Genomic DNA, 16,684 nt, shown 5'->3' on the forward strand with positions numbered 1-16,684 from the left:
TCCCTGACACGCCTAGTTAAATAAATGTCATTAGAATGTGCTCGATTTTAAACACCCGTCAGCAACTGGTGTGGCTGAAATAGCCGAATCCACTCATTTAAAGGTGTCCACACGTAGTGCACTTTTTGTCAGCAATGTAACTCAACAATTATCTTCTGCCCCGTTTATCTCAGAGAAGCTAAACTTATTCGAAGTCACCAAAACCTGCACACCTACCTCATATCACCACTGTCAGTCAGTGACTGCCCAGGGATGCATCAAGAGCCTTCAGCCAGCTCTACCGAACTCCTGGCAGCCAGGGTAATTTTTATTAATCACCAAACGGGGAAAAAATGGACTGAAACAAGGAGGTACAGCCTGGACTTCTTTGCAAAAATGTTTAAAAACATTTTCCTATGTGTGCCCCAATGAACACAACCAAGGGGTGGATATCATGACATCATGGACTAGCCCCAGGGCACTAGACAGACAGCTGACAATTGTGCTTATGACACAGCCAGGCACGAAAAGCATCATAATCTGTCAGTAGGGTAACTCTTGGCCAGATATTAAAGATAAAGCCCACCCTGCACCCTCCAAGTTGTAGGTAATAGTTCACAGATGGGCTGTGTGCCATTTGTGACATGTGTTCACTACTTTGCTCTCCGAGTTATGCAACATTGGTGTGTGCCATGAGAACCAGAGCTTGCTAGATACATAGCTAGATTCTCAAAGTAAACTACAGCGGCAGGCAGGTTAGTACAAGACCTGGAGAATGGGGTGAGCGGGTTGGGCTTTCATTTGGTAAATGTCAAAGAGAAGAACTGAGGTCATATGAATCTAGGTCTTAGGCAGGTGGTTGGGTGTATTCATGTAAGAAAGGTAAAATGTCTCCCCATCTAAGCACACTGAACTTTGTATATAATTTGAAAGTGTGACAGGCAAATGATTGCTTGTGTTATCAGTCACACCCCAGCTTGAGATAAAAATTGGGATTATCTTTTGACAAGGCTTTGAAAATCTGGTACTTTTCAATCTGGTACTGTGCGACCTTCACAACTGTCAATCATTCACCCACGCACCTTGACCCAAATACCATAAACTCCTACATAAGTACCGTACACTGATTGTTCAATAGCTGTCTTCTTGGAAGCAAACCATATACATACACCTTGACACGATGCAAGGTATCACAGTCTGTATAATAACACGAATAAACTGATTTGTCCATTCTTTATTACATTATAAAAACAAAGTTCGCTGATGAACAGAACTATTTACTTGCAAATAAACCAAGAAAAAAAAATACAAATAATTTATGTTACATAATAAACAAAAAATATACAAAGAAATCTATATCGTTGCTTCTGAGAAACCAAACAAATTGTCAGGTCTGAGACCTGGTCGAGGTAGGTACAGTAAATCATATGCTTTTAACAAAACTTATAAAACATTGTACAGTTACGAGTCGACAACAGAATGAGTTTCAAGGCATGAGAACCCAACAGGTCGGGGCTTTAAAGTTTGAGAGTAAAAGAAGAAGTCTAATTGGGTAAATGTGTTTAGACATTACATTTTTTTTGCAATTAATGGCAATAATTGGAATACATTACATTCAACCCCTTATTAGAACTCAAACTTTGGATCCAGCCCAAAATAAAAAACCACAGCAAGAGAACAACCAAGTTCATAACATATGGGGGAATGTGGAAGAAACCTTATTCAAGTTCCATGTTTCAGTAACAAATGGCTGCTCACTGATGTAGACTGTTTACATGTAGTCTACTTTATGAACAATGACTTTGGCAAATCGCTGGGACAATAAAAGACAAAAATTATTTTACGGGGCTGAACGTGGCCCTATTGCTCCAAACCAAACTTTCTTAACCACATTTAACTGTTTCAGTAACATTCACTTCTTCTTGAACAGTCACTGCAGGAGATGGATGCCACCATGCAGAGTGTGCGCAGCGTTAAGTCTGAAGTCCAGACAGGTCTTCTCAACCGGTTTATTTAAATGTCTCTAAATGTTTGTTACACACCTCATCTGATTGGTCCCACCATTACCTCCTGAGCTGCTCCAATTTAGCTTTGAGCTGCTCCTGCCCATCTCGGAGCTTGTCTCGCTTGGCGTTCAGTCTCTGGCCCTCAAGCTCCAGGCTGCGGATGCTGTCACGTGCCCTCTTCAGGATGACCACCTTGGAGGCCTTGTCGTTATTGGACAGCTCGGGTACGTTGTCCCTGAGCCGCAGGAAGCAGTTCTTCAGCTCGTTGCGCCGCTGCCTCTCCATCACATTGTGGGTATGCCTCCTCTCCTCCTCGTCCTCCATGTCCGGCAACTGCCTAGAGGAGCTGGACTGGTGGTGACTGCTGAGGTAGTGGCGGGACGAGGATGAGCGGTTTGACGAGCCGTGTTGGTGGTGTCTGTGTGAGTCGGAGACCCGGGAGCGCTTGTGGTGGGAGTTTGAGGCGGTCGAGAGCTCTAGGCGGAGGGGCGATGTGGGGCAGGGGGCAGCGTAATTGTGCTGCAGCTGGATCTCCAGGTGTTGGCGCTTGATGGCACGCCGTTGCCGCCGGCTCTCCTCTGCCAACTGGGAGGGGCTGGCAGTCCTCTTCACGGTCACTACGTCTATCTCCTCCTCTGTGGAGAAGAGGATCCACAAGAGATTGGGTTAGCAGTCATTTCCGCTAACATTTGAACAACTGCAATTCAGATGCCTTGGCTTTAGACTACCACATTTTTAACGGCAACTTCTGGACAATGTTGCCAACTTTCCTTCTACGTTGTTTATCATTTTGTATTGCAAGCTTGCAGAACAGATAGCCTAACTTGTTAATTTCAGCAGAAGCTCTTGAGAAATACTATTTAACGGTGCAAGAAAAACATGGTCCTAATTTAAAATTCCCTTTAAAAAGCATGCATGAGGCCCACTATTGTACAACTGGGGTCACTACCTATGTCAAACTGCCTAAAGTCACTTTCTAACAGTTCCTCTTAACATTAAAGCAAATAACTCGCATGCTATTGTAACCTTTAATTTACAAGCACAGCTTAGGCAAGAATGAGGACCAACTCACCAGTATCGCTAGCACTGCTCCAATAAGTTGAGAATTCGCCTCCCGCCGAGCCGTAGTCGGAGGTCGACTCGCTGCCTTGCTCCTGACGGTCATGCCTGTCCAATAGTAAATCCTCATTCTCCAAAGCTTGGCACGCGAGTGCCGCGGTGTGGCAGTCCAGTGTGGAGCCAGCAATTTCCTCAAAGATTCTTGTGTCTATGTCTGAGAGCAGCGGGCTGCTGGAGAGCACAGACGATAGCTTCTCCTCCATAGACTTATCACCGAGGCAATGCCATAAACAGTCGTCAGACTCCTCTGGCTGTTGGTCCTTTGTCACGGTTGCATTGCCATCGTACAAAATGTCAAAATTCCAATTTAGTTGTGGGTCTTGATCCTCCAGGAGTATATCAGAGACGTAGCTCAACTGGTCCTCCTTGGAAAGTGGTTTGGCATTGAGTCCAGCCTTCATCGGAGGGGACTGGGGTGGCGTGGGGAGCGACTGTAGGTCCTTCATCAAGCTCTGGCAGAATTCATCATCAAATAAGAGAGGCTCTGAGTAGAACCAATCTTGCGACTGAGAGAAACTCTGCAGCATTTTGGCTGACTCTGGGAAGAGGGAAGATAAAAATGTGTTAAAAAGAACAGTAGAATGCAGTTCAGAACGCGCCACCGCAAAGTGGGCAAAATACTAAGTGAGATGAGAGTTCTCAAAACTTTTTAGTGATGCTCTTAGTACTCCAACTGCAAGCACAACGTTGTATTTATGTTTACATCCTTGCCCGCCCCAATGGGGGTGGTCATCAAACAGATGTTATCCTCATGACATAATTTAAACAGCTGGGGAGCGCAGTCTCCAAATTAACATTTTCCTCAGGGAAAGTTCAACATCTCTCCCATTCAGATTCACATTTTCAAGTTTTGTATTAGTCGTATGTACGGGATATACACATCAAACGAAATGCTACTTTTCGTTTCCTTCTCGACAATTCAACAATATTTTTTTTAAATTAAAGATAAGAATATGAACGAATTAAATAGCTCAGCAGAATAAAATAAATATTTTAGCATAAGTAAACTGGCTATAATACAGGAACGCACAATTTACGGAAAAGGGGGGATTGGGGGACAAATGTTTAAATTTGGTAGTATTTAACAATAACATTTCAGAAATATCACAGGTACATGTATATCAATCAACTACAATGTATCTACCACAGTTAGCTGAATAGCTGACTAAGTTGAACATTTAAATACCGCAGATGGGTGCTGAAAAACTACGGCGATCCAGCCCGCCCACACTTGTCGCCTCTGAACTCAATCGTAAATCGTGGCTAAAATACCAGTAAACGTTTTAAAGGGCTAAAGTGGTGCAGTTACTATAAACAAGCAGTAGGCTAGCAGAACAGATCATAACTATGGCAAAACTAGGCTAACGTTACATATGGGCGTTCAACCTGGACATTTCATTTGATTAGTTAATCTGAATTTACAAAAAAAATACAAAGTAGCCTAGCATGCATTGACAGTTGCACATTAAAAATGCTTGCCAAAATAAAGAACTGAAGCTAAAAATCACTCATGCATAATAAATTACCCTTTCGTGCATTCTGTAATCTCTTTTGAAATAGAAGTGTTTTAAATGTCTGATAGCGAGCAAATTAGACAAACTACGAAAGAAATCCAGCCAAATTACCGGCATGTGAAAAAAAAACACGTGAAAAAACCCATGTGATTTAAACTCTGACGCTGTAAATATAAACTCTTACCTTTATTCTTTCAGGGGGTGAGAAACTGAAGAAGACGCCTTTTCTTCGCGAGTTGTTAAATTCCAACGAAATTTAAACGGAGATAAACTAATGTAATTATTCTGCTGTATCTAAAAGTACTGAAGGTCCACTGCGTTTTAATCAAGCTACCATACCTCACGCACTATACCAGATCGATCTGTGGGTGGGTGTGGCGGCGAGACAGATTTCACTATATACTACCACAGCACAGCAGTATCCTTCCACAGCCCAAAATCGCGCCAAAACGTAACAATCAATATGGGACATTAGATTTTAAATATTCTACTGCCTTTATAATGTTAATTTGGTATAAATACGTATGCATCTGCTCGGAAAATACGGGGAGAAAACACACACCGCAAAACGTGTTTAAGGAAAGGTCTATACCGTCTGGAGACGCGGATGGATCTACTCTCAATGCGCATTAAGGAATTCCAAGAAAATGGAGGCGGGCTGGGTACAAATATACACGTGTGTTCTCACAAATGCCGGGTGTCTCGTCTGGTTCTTAGCAGTAGCAATAATATTACGAATAATACGGCATCTTCCGTTCTATGATATGGGCATATGGGAATGAGTTTATGGCCAGGTTGGACATTTCAAAGCAATACACCAGCCAGCCCAGGAACGCACCATAAATTATTTGCATGCATTTACACCCAACAACACGAAACGCCCAAACTATAATGCCGTATCTATTAATTAAAATACCAAATAATAGGAATGATTTACACGGTTTAACCTTGCGAAAATGGAAGTAGAGGGTACCCTACTATAGTATTCACATTAGTTTACATGAGGAAAAGCAAAACTCGGTGGGGAATCACAGATTAGATTATCCATTACATTGACCAGATACTGTGGTGGCCGCCTGAACAATGTAAAGAAACGTCTTCAAAAATGGAATGCAGTCGGGAGAAGAAAAGATCAGGTGGGACCGTTCTAGCCAATAAGAGGGCAGAAGCGTGCACAACGGTTTCCACTAGTTACCACAACCACAAAGTAAAGATAACGCTAAATTGGTGAAAAAAATCGTGAAAACCCAAATTTGCTTTTTAGTTCTACTTCAAGGTTAAGGTTAGGCATAATGTTAGCAGTGTGGTTACGGTTAGATTTTAAATCACATTTTCAGAAGATGCGCTGTAGATATAAACTGGGTTTATGACTTTGTGGCTGTGGTAACTAGTGAAGACCAAGCACAACTCCTATATAAAGTGTTTTTTTCCCTTAAAGTTGCCGGTTCGATCAAATAAGCCACACGTAGAAAGTAAACCGTGACATGTTTGTTTTTTTTAACCAAATTCTACACTCTCTCATTGACCTCCATACAAAAACTCGCTCAGTGAGCGGAAAAGAAAGTCCCCTGCTGGAGAAGACAGATTGTGGGCCCAGTTACCTCTCTCGCTTCGCCATTTACTCTTTGGGGAATGTACTGCCTAGTAGAACAAGAAATATGTACAGCCTGAGTTGCATCTGTTAAAATTGGTCCAGACTACAAAGTGGACTTTTGCAGACACAATCTATTGTTTAAGGACAGAAGTGAGGAATTGAATCACTTTGCAATATACTCTCTGCGAACAATCAACTTCTTTTTGATTTTACATGGGTTTTTAAGTTAGATTTACAAATCAATACAAATCTACCCTAATTTTTAAAAGCAAAATAACATAATGCCTTGATTTGTGAAAAACTATAGGAATTATGTCAATGAGCCACTTTCATACATCTTCATTGACATTCAGTCATGTGTAATCAGTGTGCCAATCAGTAGGCTACCTCAAATAGCATGAACAATATTGTCTATATGAGCTAAGATCAGTCTTTGTTAGGAGGACTGACTGGCTGCTGACTCTTGCTCAACCAGGCTAATATGGGTGAACTGAAAGAGTGGGTTAATGTGCCACCTAGATAGAAGTTGCTGTCAGACTAGCCCAACCAGGCTAATATGGGTGAACTGAAAGAGTGGGTTAATGTGCCACCTAGATAGAAGTTGCTGTCAGACTAGCCCACGACTAGAGTAGCCTGTAGTAGAAACTGAATGAACTCTGCTGTCAGACTGGCCCACTGAACCAGTGTAGCCTGTAGTAGAAAATGAATGAACTCTGCTGTCAGACTGGCCCACTGAACCAGTGTAGCCTGTAGTAGAAACTGAATGAACTCTGCTCACGCCTCCGCTCGTATAATTTATGCGCCATAGAACTGTTGCTTTCTCCCTGGCTACCTACAAACCACACGATGCATGGGCCTATTTCATATTTCAATTACATAAAACAAGATTAAAAAAAATCCCATTTATTGTTGAAATGTAGAGTTTTATTCTGGTACTGTAGGCTACTTTATACCAAACACTGTATTCTATCAATGGACCATGGCTTAGATCTTAATAAATTCAATAACTTTTATCCATCTACTTTCAATGCGTATGCCACTCCCAATACAACACGCTGAGGATCTTTCCACAAACACTTGCCAAATATATTAAGAGTAAAACTTTACTTCCGGACTCCAACTACCAATGAATGTGACAGGGTTGGATAATGGTTTGGTTACATCACTGGAACAAGCACATGAAAGCCAATAGACTGTCCTCTTTCCATTTGCCAAAAGTTTATAGACAGAAAATTGCTCTATGGAAATAACTTTTGAGTTATCATTATGTTATGAGAGAACAGAGACTACTTGTTCAAGCTGTTCAGAATCCTTGTTCAAGTTGTTCAGAATCCTTAGAATAAGTTGTGAGAACATCTCTAGCTGAGGGCCAATTATCTAAATATTCTAGGAGGCTTGTCTTAGCTTGAGGTCTGTAACATCCTAACATTTTCTTGTCAGTGACTTAATAGTAGAAAAAAGTTTAGTTCTGTGTAATGGAGAAACTTTTTTTTGAGGTGGGGTGGGTGAATTTCGGTGTACATTTCCACTTGGGCCTGTTTTTATGTGGTGGGCGCTATGTGTGGTTGTCATGCTTTGTGGTATACATCAGAGAAACCAGTCTCTTTTGGGAATATATTAAAGTCCACCCGATTGCATTTCTGGCAAGCAGCGAACCCAGCAATAGCTCCCATATGCCTACACTCTTAGAAAAAAAGGTACTATCTATAACCCTAAAGGGTTCTTCGGCTGTCCCCCTAGGAGAACCCTTTGATGAACCCCTTTTGGTTCCATATAGAACCCTCTCTACAGGGTTCTCTCTCTCTACCCTCTCCCAAATGTGTTCTGCAACCAAAAAGGGGTTATTCCAAAGGGTTCTCCTATGGGGACAGCCGAAAAACCCTTTAAGGTTATAGATAGTACCTTTTTTTCTAAGAGTATATAAAAGGATATGGAGACACAATAGAACAGTTTGTTATAGGGTCTTAGTGCAGAATCATGTGAATTAAACAAAGACTGTCATTGTTCCATTATGATATCAATGGTTCAACGGAAATCATTTGTCACAAAATGTACACAGACATTTATTAACTGTACATCCCATATTGGAACTGGACAATGTCGGAGAGTGAAATGCTGATTGTGCATATAGCTGTGTAGCAAGGGTGAGGTAGGTAGGAGTTTACATGACTTAGCAGACAAAGGCTACTGATCTTTATTTTGCACACATGAATAGAGAAAGTTAAAATGGATGACTGCTGGGATAATGCAGTTGACATAATCACAGATAGGGTATTGTAGAGCCATTTACCGTACTGGGGCTCCCAGACACCGTACTGCACCGTACTGGTGCTCCACTTGCTGCTGCGGTCAATGTGGCCATTTCTTTGCAGTGAAACCTCGAATATACCCTAGACAACACAGAAGAACATGGAGGCGTTTCCCAATTCACTTTGCCCTTCGTGTCTGTGAACAAAATCTTTATGTTGAATACATATCAAAAAGTAATAGGACAGTGATGTGCATTGTGATGACCTGACGAAGATGTAAGGGTTGAATATATTATCACAATAAAACACATTTGAGATATTTCGTAAAATAGATTTCTTATTTGCTGATGAATACTTGGATATCCACCCTGCACAAAGCCATTTGATGTGCCATGTGCATATGTTCTATCCCTTTGCATTGTGAGGACAATGAAAGCATGAGTAGGACAATGTGACACAATGTCACCATAGAGGCAAGGGAACATGCCACACGTCAGTGTTCTCCAGATGCCGACCGTTTCTGAGAAAAGGGTGACCCCTCTGCCTCTTCTGCCAAGTCAGTTTTTGTAAGACACGGAGAACGGTTCCTCACCCTCAGCTTTGCAGCCTTTTTTGGTGAGGGAAGGGTCCCTCGCAACCTTGTGACATCTCCTCTGTGTCCCCCGATAGTGCAGTGAGGAGAGAGGAGGAGGGCGGTGACCAGGAAGGGGTTTGAGATGAAAACCACCAGTTAACGTTTCTGTTCTTTTAAAGAAATCTGCCATTTCAACATTGCCGGCTTCAACGAGTCTGCTATGGGCAGGGGTTCGGGGGAAATGGGTTGTGTTGCTTGTGGCTTTGTGATAGGGGGCTGTGTGGGGGACACAGATACCACTACAGAGTGATCCAGGGTCTTCCTCTACAGATTACCACACTGGATTTCCTTATCTCGTTGGTGGCAGCATGCAACTGATTCTTCTTGGGAAATTAAGCACAAATGAATAGGCCCATACGTGTCCTTTGGAATGTGCTTTCTTCAGAGGAGACAGGGAATGTCAGATGCAACATCAAATTGTCTATTGTTGGACAAAGTTTAATGAGGTGAAAAAAACACTTGTGCCATTTTAGATTTTTTTTAAATTAATGAGATATATCAATTGATTCCTCGAGAATGTCACTTATGAAAAGTATCATTGTGACCCCATGGACGAAGTTCCTCCATTGTGCCAATTTGAGTGTGCATTTCTCCAGCTGCAGCCCTTAGCTTTGTAGCAAACCAAGTGGCTGCCGTTTATTTATTTATTTTTCATTAAGGAGTGCACCTTTAATGTCAATACGAGCTTGGACAATTCTTGTGTTGGCTGAAAGCTGAAAGAGTGTGTAAGATTCTGGCCCAAATAAACTCTCTTGTTCAACTTCATGTCTATGGTGGTCATGTTACTAAGATATGGGAAGTGCACAGAACAGGGAAAAAAAAGAACAATGACAAGGTAAGAGAAATGAAGAGGAAGGAAGCGTCTAAACTGTTACAACTGAAGGCCACATTGACATTTTCGCTTCCTCGTTTTCTTAACATAGGCTCGATCTTAAAAGAACAGGACCTTTAAATGTGTCAAAAGACTCAGTATGTACGGTACGATCTATAGTTTGTCTAGGGTAAATTTAAATGTTACTCTTTTGTATGCAACATCTTGATTTAAGTTGATTAAAAAATATATTTCTTCATCCAGTGTAAAATCGCATCATTAGCTCAAAAATAATTACTATGAGCATTTGTAAGCAGTTGTGACAAAGGAGGAGATGGGACATTAGTATTAAAGGTCAGTGAGTACACCAAGTTTTCAGGACGTTTTAGTGACCACCCCTACTCCCTTCTACCATGGAGAGACACCACAAGAGGAACAGAGGGGCACTGTGTTGGAATGAGAAACAGACCCCTGACTTATTCGCAATCAGCCGGCCCCTGCAGCGCAGACACACACACACACGCACGCACGCAAACACACACACACACACACACACACACACACACACACACACACACACACACACACACACACACACACACACACACACACACACACACACACACACACACACACACACACACACACACACACACACACACACACACACACACACACACACACACACACACAGGGCCCCCAGTTGCTGAGCTCAACATCTGTTTCTGTGCACATGGAGTTCCCCCCTCACTTACTGTGTCTCTCACTATAAGACTTCCCTGTTTCTCAGAGTTGGGAGTTGATAGAGGAGCCTTTGGTCTACATGGGACTCAAGTTACAAGCTGTCATTACAGTTTGTAGGTTGGGTCCCAAGAAAGCACATAATTGTAGCATATGGAACATAGGTGGTCATCTAAATATACCCACACATTGAAATATATAATTCACACTATCATAGTATCATATGTATTTCACAGTATATACTCCCAACAAAAACAGTTAATTATCCAAAGAAGACATTGATGAATCAACTAATTCATGAATGTGTTAGTTGGCAGGCACATTGATGGAGGTAGATTCCCTTATTGAGTTATTATATAGAACATTCAGGGTGAGGGCACTGTTCCCAAGCTGCGCCTTGTACACACACAAATACACACAGAGAAAGAGAGAAACAGTGCTCCTGACTGGAGGAGAGATGAAGTAAAGAAGAGGAAGACAGACAGACAGGGCTGCAGGGGAGGTCACATGGATTACACATGTGTGATGATGTGGGTGAAAGTGAAAAAAAGGGCTGCAGGAGTTTTGGGAAGTAAAGGGGCTCTTCTGTGAATCCTACGGGAAATATTACTAGGAACTCTGCAACTGTGGTGAGAAAAAGGGCTGAGCAAAGAGAGGGGGGAACAGAGAGAGAGATAGAGTGTGGGTGGTGGGAGCAAAGAGAAAGAGAGACGGAGAGAGGTTACTAGTGGTGGAAGAACTCAGAGTCTGGAGCAATACCATAGTATTTATTTTTAGGACTGCTCTGACATAGATAGAGACAGAGAGAAAGAACGAGGGAAAAGAAAGGGGGAGGGAGGGAAAAAGAGAGGGAACGGAGAGCTGTTCCAGATGCCAGAGGAGTCTTATGACTGTATGTTCAGCGTGGCACATTGCTGGCCTAGCGCTATGAGAGTCCTCGCCATATAGGGCAAAGCACTAGTCAGTTGGTGCCCGCACTTGACCCAAAACCTGACACCATGCGAGCCAGCGACATTCACAACCCCAGTCATTCATGGGGCGAAGTTCTGAGAAACACTGGGGCCAGTCTTATATGGCAAACTCCAGCTGCCACGAGTGTCATGAAATTTAACAGTGTGTGTGCTGCCTCTATGGGCCCGAAGAAATATGGCTTGCCAAAATATGGCTTGCCTATGCACATAGGGGCTTTGCCAATTCAATTTATTATGTGCCTCAATTCATTATGAAACTCAATTATGGACAATCAAGAAAACGGAAATATTGGCAGCGTTGAAAACTGAAATTATGGATAGCACTGCACATGATGACAGAAATTGATTGGATATCAATCATTCATATGAATATGTATAAAATGTGACCAATATCAATAAAATGCAAAAAAAGCTGTATGGAATTCCATTTAACAAATTATTCTGAGAGTAAGATTTTTTGGGGGTGAAAGTTCATCTAAGTCCTTTCAAGAATGGGAGGGTCAGGGAGCCAATATTCTCATGACCCACTGAACTCCTAACATTTCACAGCCTGTTTCACACTAAGAGTGAAGAGGGGCCCACCAGATATTCCAGCCTAGCACTGCTGGACACTCTAGCCTTGCAATGTGGTTCCAAATAGTTCCAAATGATGAATAAAATGTATGCTCTTTAGCATTTCGCCATAGCTTTCTATTTCTTTATTACTAGAATAACTTCTTCTACATTGATGCAATTTCTATGTTGCAATTACCTAATTGGCATTTGAGCTTACTCTTTATGTAGCATAAAAACTTGACTTGACTTACATTACTTAAGCCCATGGCTCATATAAGAAGCGTAGGCTGCTGACAAATGTCCTCAATCTCATGTAAAAACTGAATCCATGTAAAAGTTATTCTGAAATGAAGTAATATAGGAGTGGAAAAAATATATGTCAAAATGGAACAACAGTGTCCCTTCTCTGCCTATATCAAGCAGAGTTAGTTGTGTCAAATAAATCTATATGAAGAATGGGGGGGAAAACCGACGTCAGTGTGCTGCTATAACACCAGAGGTTGGCACCAGGTCATTGTTTTACAAGTAAGTCTCAAGTCCCAAGTCAAGACAGGCAAGCCCGAGTCAAGTCTCAAGTCAAGTCTCAAGTCCTAAACTTTGAGTTTTGAGTCCTAAACAAGTCATAATGTGCTCTTCACCAAATGTAATACCATGTCATATTTTTATCAAGAGTAATAGTTAGTATATTACATTTACGCAAATCATGAATGCTTTTAAAATATCTATATATTTATTACTTTGCAAATAAATGTTATATTTCCATGGAAATACATGGGTAGCCAAGAGAAATACCCCCCTCCCCCATAGTGATCGACTATCGAGGATCACTATGGGGAGCAATCTGGCGATGTAGGCTTGTACACAGTCTCCCAACCTTAACACACACACACACACACTCTGTGTGGTTACAGTAGGCTAATATATGCCAATGGTTTTAGGAATAGCAGTAACATCAGGCAGGATTTAGGCTACCAATTACCTAGCCAGTTGTAGCTCAATTTTGGGTGCAATGATCACATCCCGCACTGACTGACTGTGTGTCATGTTAGCCTACATGATACACTCGTAAAGTAATAAAATATATAGCTGTCGGCAATATTAGCCACGACTTACCGTTCATTGTGCAGCTTCAAATGTCGAACAAAGTTGGAAATTGTTCCGCCTCTGTCTATAATTTTCTTCCCGCATGTTTTGCAAGTTGCAATCCCTTTTTGTTGATACAGCGTGTCTTTATATCAGGAAATACTAATTTTGGGTATCATCTTTCCAAGGGCTCCATCTGAATTCACCCGCCGACATTCCTCTGCACTGCCACGCACAACTTTTTCGCAGCTGGCACAATTTGATTGGCTGCTGTCCGATTCAAACTGTAATCCGTTAAATGAAGAGTTGATGTGCTGCACATTTTTTCTAATAGCATCATTTTAATTATTTGGGCTTGGGGAGGGTATCAACATTTACATTACATTTAAGTCATTTAGCAGACGCTCTTATCCAGAGCGACTTACAAATTGGTGAATTCACCTTCTGACATCCAGTGGAACAGAGTCAGATTGAGTCAAAAGGCTCAAGTCCAAGTCAAGTGTCAAAGTCAAGTTGCAAGTCATCATATTTGTGACCCGAGTCCAAGTCATGTGACTCATCGAGTCCACACCTCTGGCTAACACTATAGCTTCCTTGACTTTCCCTGTCCCCACACCGGACTTGAACCAGTGGTCTTGTGATTGCAAACAAACATGACAGTCCTACTTGACAATGTACCAATCACTTGAAATATTAAAAATAATTCAATTTAAGAGCTCCATTGGCAACATTTCAAGCAAGCTGTGAAGAGTTCTTATCTCTGTTACATAAGTTCTCTAAGAACATAAACTCTCCTACTTTTGCACCTGACTGTATCTCGACTGTAATTTGCTGCTATATGAGGAGGGAGTCACTGGGTGCTTTCCAAATGGCACCATATTCCCTTCATAGAGCACTTCTTTTGACCAGAGCTCTATAGGCATTTGACAAAAGTAGTCTGCTATATAGGGAATAGGGTGACATTTGGAACACTCTCTAGTCCCAATATAGAGCACTACTTTTGTCGAGTGCCCTTAGAGCTCTGGTCAAAAGAAGTTCACAGCAACCACCATCCCCTACAGTTATCTCATGACATTCAATGCTGCAGCAGAGGACCCCTGCCCCCATCACACCTGGGTGCTACCCATGTCTCCCCCACTCATGCGCATACCCAAGACCATTTGCCAATCAATACAGCTTTATTCTTATCCACTGTTCAATTGCTGGCCTGAATGCCCTCTTGCATCCCTGAAAGACCCCCAAGCCAACACAGCAATCAATGAGGAATGCATTGAGAATTAAGGGTAAGTAAGCTGTTTTTAAATGTTCACCCCCCACTACCTCTGTCTTTTCTCTGTCTCTCCGTACCCTCTGCCCTCTGTTTAGAAGAGTGGGTGAAGTCTGAATAATCTGTGGTTTGGTCACTTTATGTAGATTAGCCTCATAGGTGGCAGGGTAGCCTAGTGGTTAGCACATTGAACTTGTTACCGGAAGGTTGCAAGTTCAAACCCCCGAGCTGACAAGTTACAAATCTTTTGTTCTCCCCCTGAACAGGCAGTTAACCCAATGTTCCTAGGCCATCATTGAAAACAAGAATTTGTTCTTAATTGACTTGCCTAGTTAAATAAATAAAAAAAGATTACAAGGGTGCCCAAAGTCAAATAGCACTTTAAATGCAATTGGATTATTCTGGAAAATCTATTGTCATAGCAATGCTTGTCATGGATCCAAATCCTTTTCATAGATTTCCAATCATGTAAGTGCTTGATATGCAGCACTCGTCCAGGCAGAACTTTTGTTGTTGTTGGTCTAAACTCCACAATCACCTCCATTATAAAATGACTGGCCAGTGTAGATTTTGCACTACTACTGTACAGTAAAGAATCTTTGTACTACCAAGTGCGCATTTGTCCACTATGTGCACTTGGTAGTACAACACATATGACATATGGATGACATGCTTGATTTATTTAATTGCAACACTGAATTTAGATGCTGATTTTCTGGCTTAGGAAACATACAGACCGCATAGGTTTTCTTTGTGTCTCACTCTTCTACATTTCCAAAATGAAATCAAAAGTATATGACTAACTAACTGGAGAGGCCCATAACAGCTTCATTCATTCAAAAGGTCCCATTTAGCCTGGTGTTAATGTAGTGTGAAATGTAGGCCACTCGTCGCCTACCTGTTCAACGAAATGGTCATATTTTTCTCTTTCTGTGTGACATTGACGAGTAAGATAGCTGGGAAAATGATGTTTTGTGTCTGTCACAGGGAAATGATTGAAGTCAAAGTTGTAACAGCACCTTTTTTCAAGTCAGCTAAACCCTACACTATAGGCCTATACGTTCCCTTTCTTTCTCCACCCCCTATACTTATGCCTTAGAGCAGTAGTTCTCAACCTGGGGTACCTGGCCTATCCACAGGGGGTACTTGGCAAGACTCATAAGAACATAGGCTGAATGATCAGTTGCACTTTGGGTAGAACAAATTGTGATTGGGGGTTTATTAACTAAAAGAGGTTGTGAATCACTTCTTTTTGAGTATCCATTTGAAATAGTGGTCATTGAATCGTGTCATAGACAATCCTATCCTCTCTCACACTCCAAATACGCCGGCCGTGATGGGCATGAGCCAGATTCACTGACATTGCCTTTCCTTTCACCAGACTCATACAGCTCCCAGCTAAGCTCGAAAAAACATCCGCAACTTTTCAAAGCCGTTTGCTTAGCACCCCTCATGCTCTTGTGTGGATGATTGCATCACAATCCAAACAGCAGGATGTGGGAGTTAGAGGCCGAGCTTCCAGTGAATACATGCAATGGAAATGCAATTCCAGCTGTAGACTCCCCAGGGAATTAGCATTGTATGAGTGTAACTACGGAATAATGCATTTGTACAGGCATATTGTGGGTCAACATTGGGCCCCCGTTTAAAAATAAGCCATTCAAGAGCAAGATGGCTCATAGATACGTGGCTGTGACACATATACAGGAAGTTACTCACAATAATGTTATTCAGCTGTCTAGGATGGTATTTCACTCATTTTTTTAATTCCCACAATTATTAGCGTACTTAGCTGGGTATATTGAAAGAACCGGTGCTCCCCCTTGTGGCTGAAACATAAAACCTCAGCTCATTTGGAAAGGATATTGAACAGTAGCCTACTTCGACAAAGATATCACTGAAAAGAGACCCGCTATAGGCTCATACAGCTACAGTGATCATTTGGTTGGTAACCTCTTTGTCCTTAAGCTATTGCACATGAGCTTGGAGAGGAAGTGACATTATCACTGACATTCCACAGATATCAGTAGTCCTTTCGCAAGAGTAGACCGTAAGGTCTCTAACTTGTATAGCAGGACCCTTATCTTTTTATTGTAATGATGACTAAGTACTTCACACTAGAGAAGAAGTCAATTAGTCAAGGCCCAGAAGAGGGATGAAA

General features: G+C 41.8%; 1 protein-coding gene across 1 annotated transcript; it reads right to left on the reverse strand.

Moving 5' to 3' along the window:
* Nucleotides 1-1,198: 1,198 nt before the first annotated feature.
* Nucleotides 1,199-5,001, reverse strand: mych (myelocytomatosis oncogene homolog). The gene is made up of 3 exons (XM_064965466.1): nucleotides 4,803-5,001; nucleotides 3,058-3,642; nucleotides 1,199-2,620 (listed from the first exon to the last, which is right to left on the reverse strand). Exons 2-3 carry the CDS (start codon nucleotides 3,629-3,631, stop codon nucleotides 2,043-2,045), a joined length of 1,152 nt encoding a protein of 383 aa, XP_064821538.1. The 5' UTR covers nucleotides 3,632-3,642; nucleotides 4,803-5,001; the 3' UTR covers nucleotides 1,199-2,042.
* Nucleotides 5,002-16,684: the final 11,683 nt, after the last annotated feature.

The sequence above is a fragment of the Oncorhynchus masou genome, chromosome 5 (assembly GCF_036934945.1).
Source record: "Oncorhynchus masou masou isolate Uvic2021 chromosome 5, UVic_Omas_1.1, whole genome shotgun sequence".
NCBI classification, from domain to species: domain Eukaryota; kingdom Metazoa; phylum Chordata; class Actinopteri; order Salmoniformes; family Salmonidae; genus Oncorhynchus; species Oncorhynchus masou.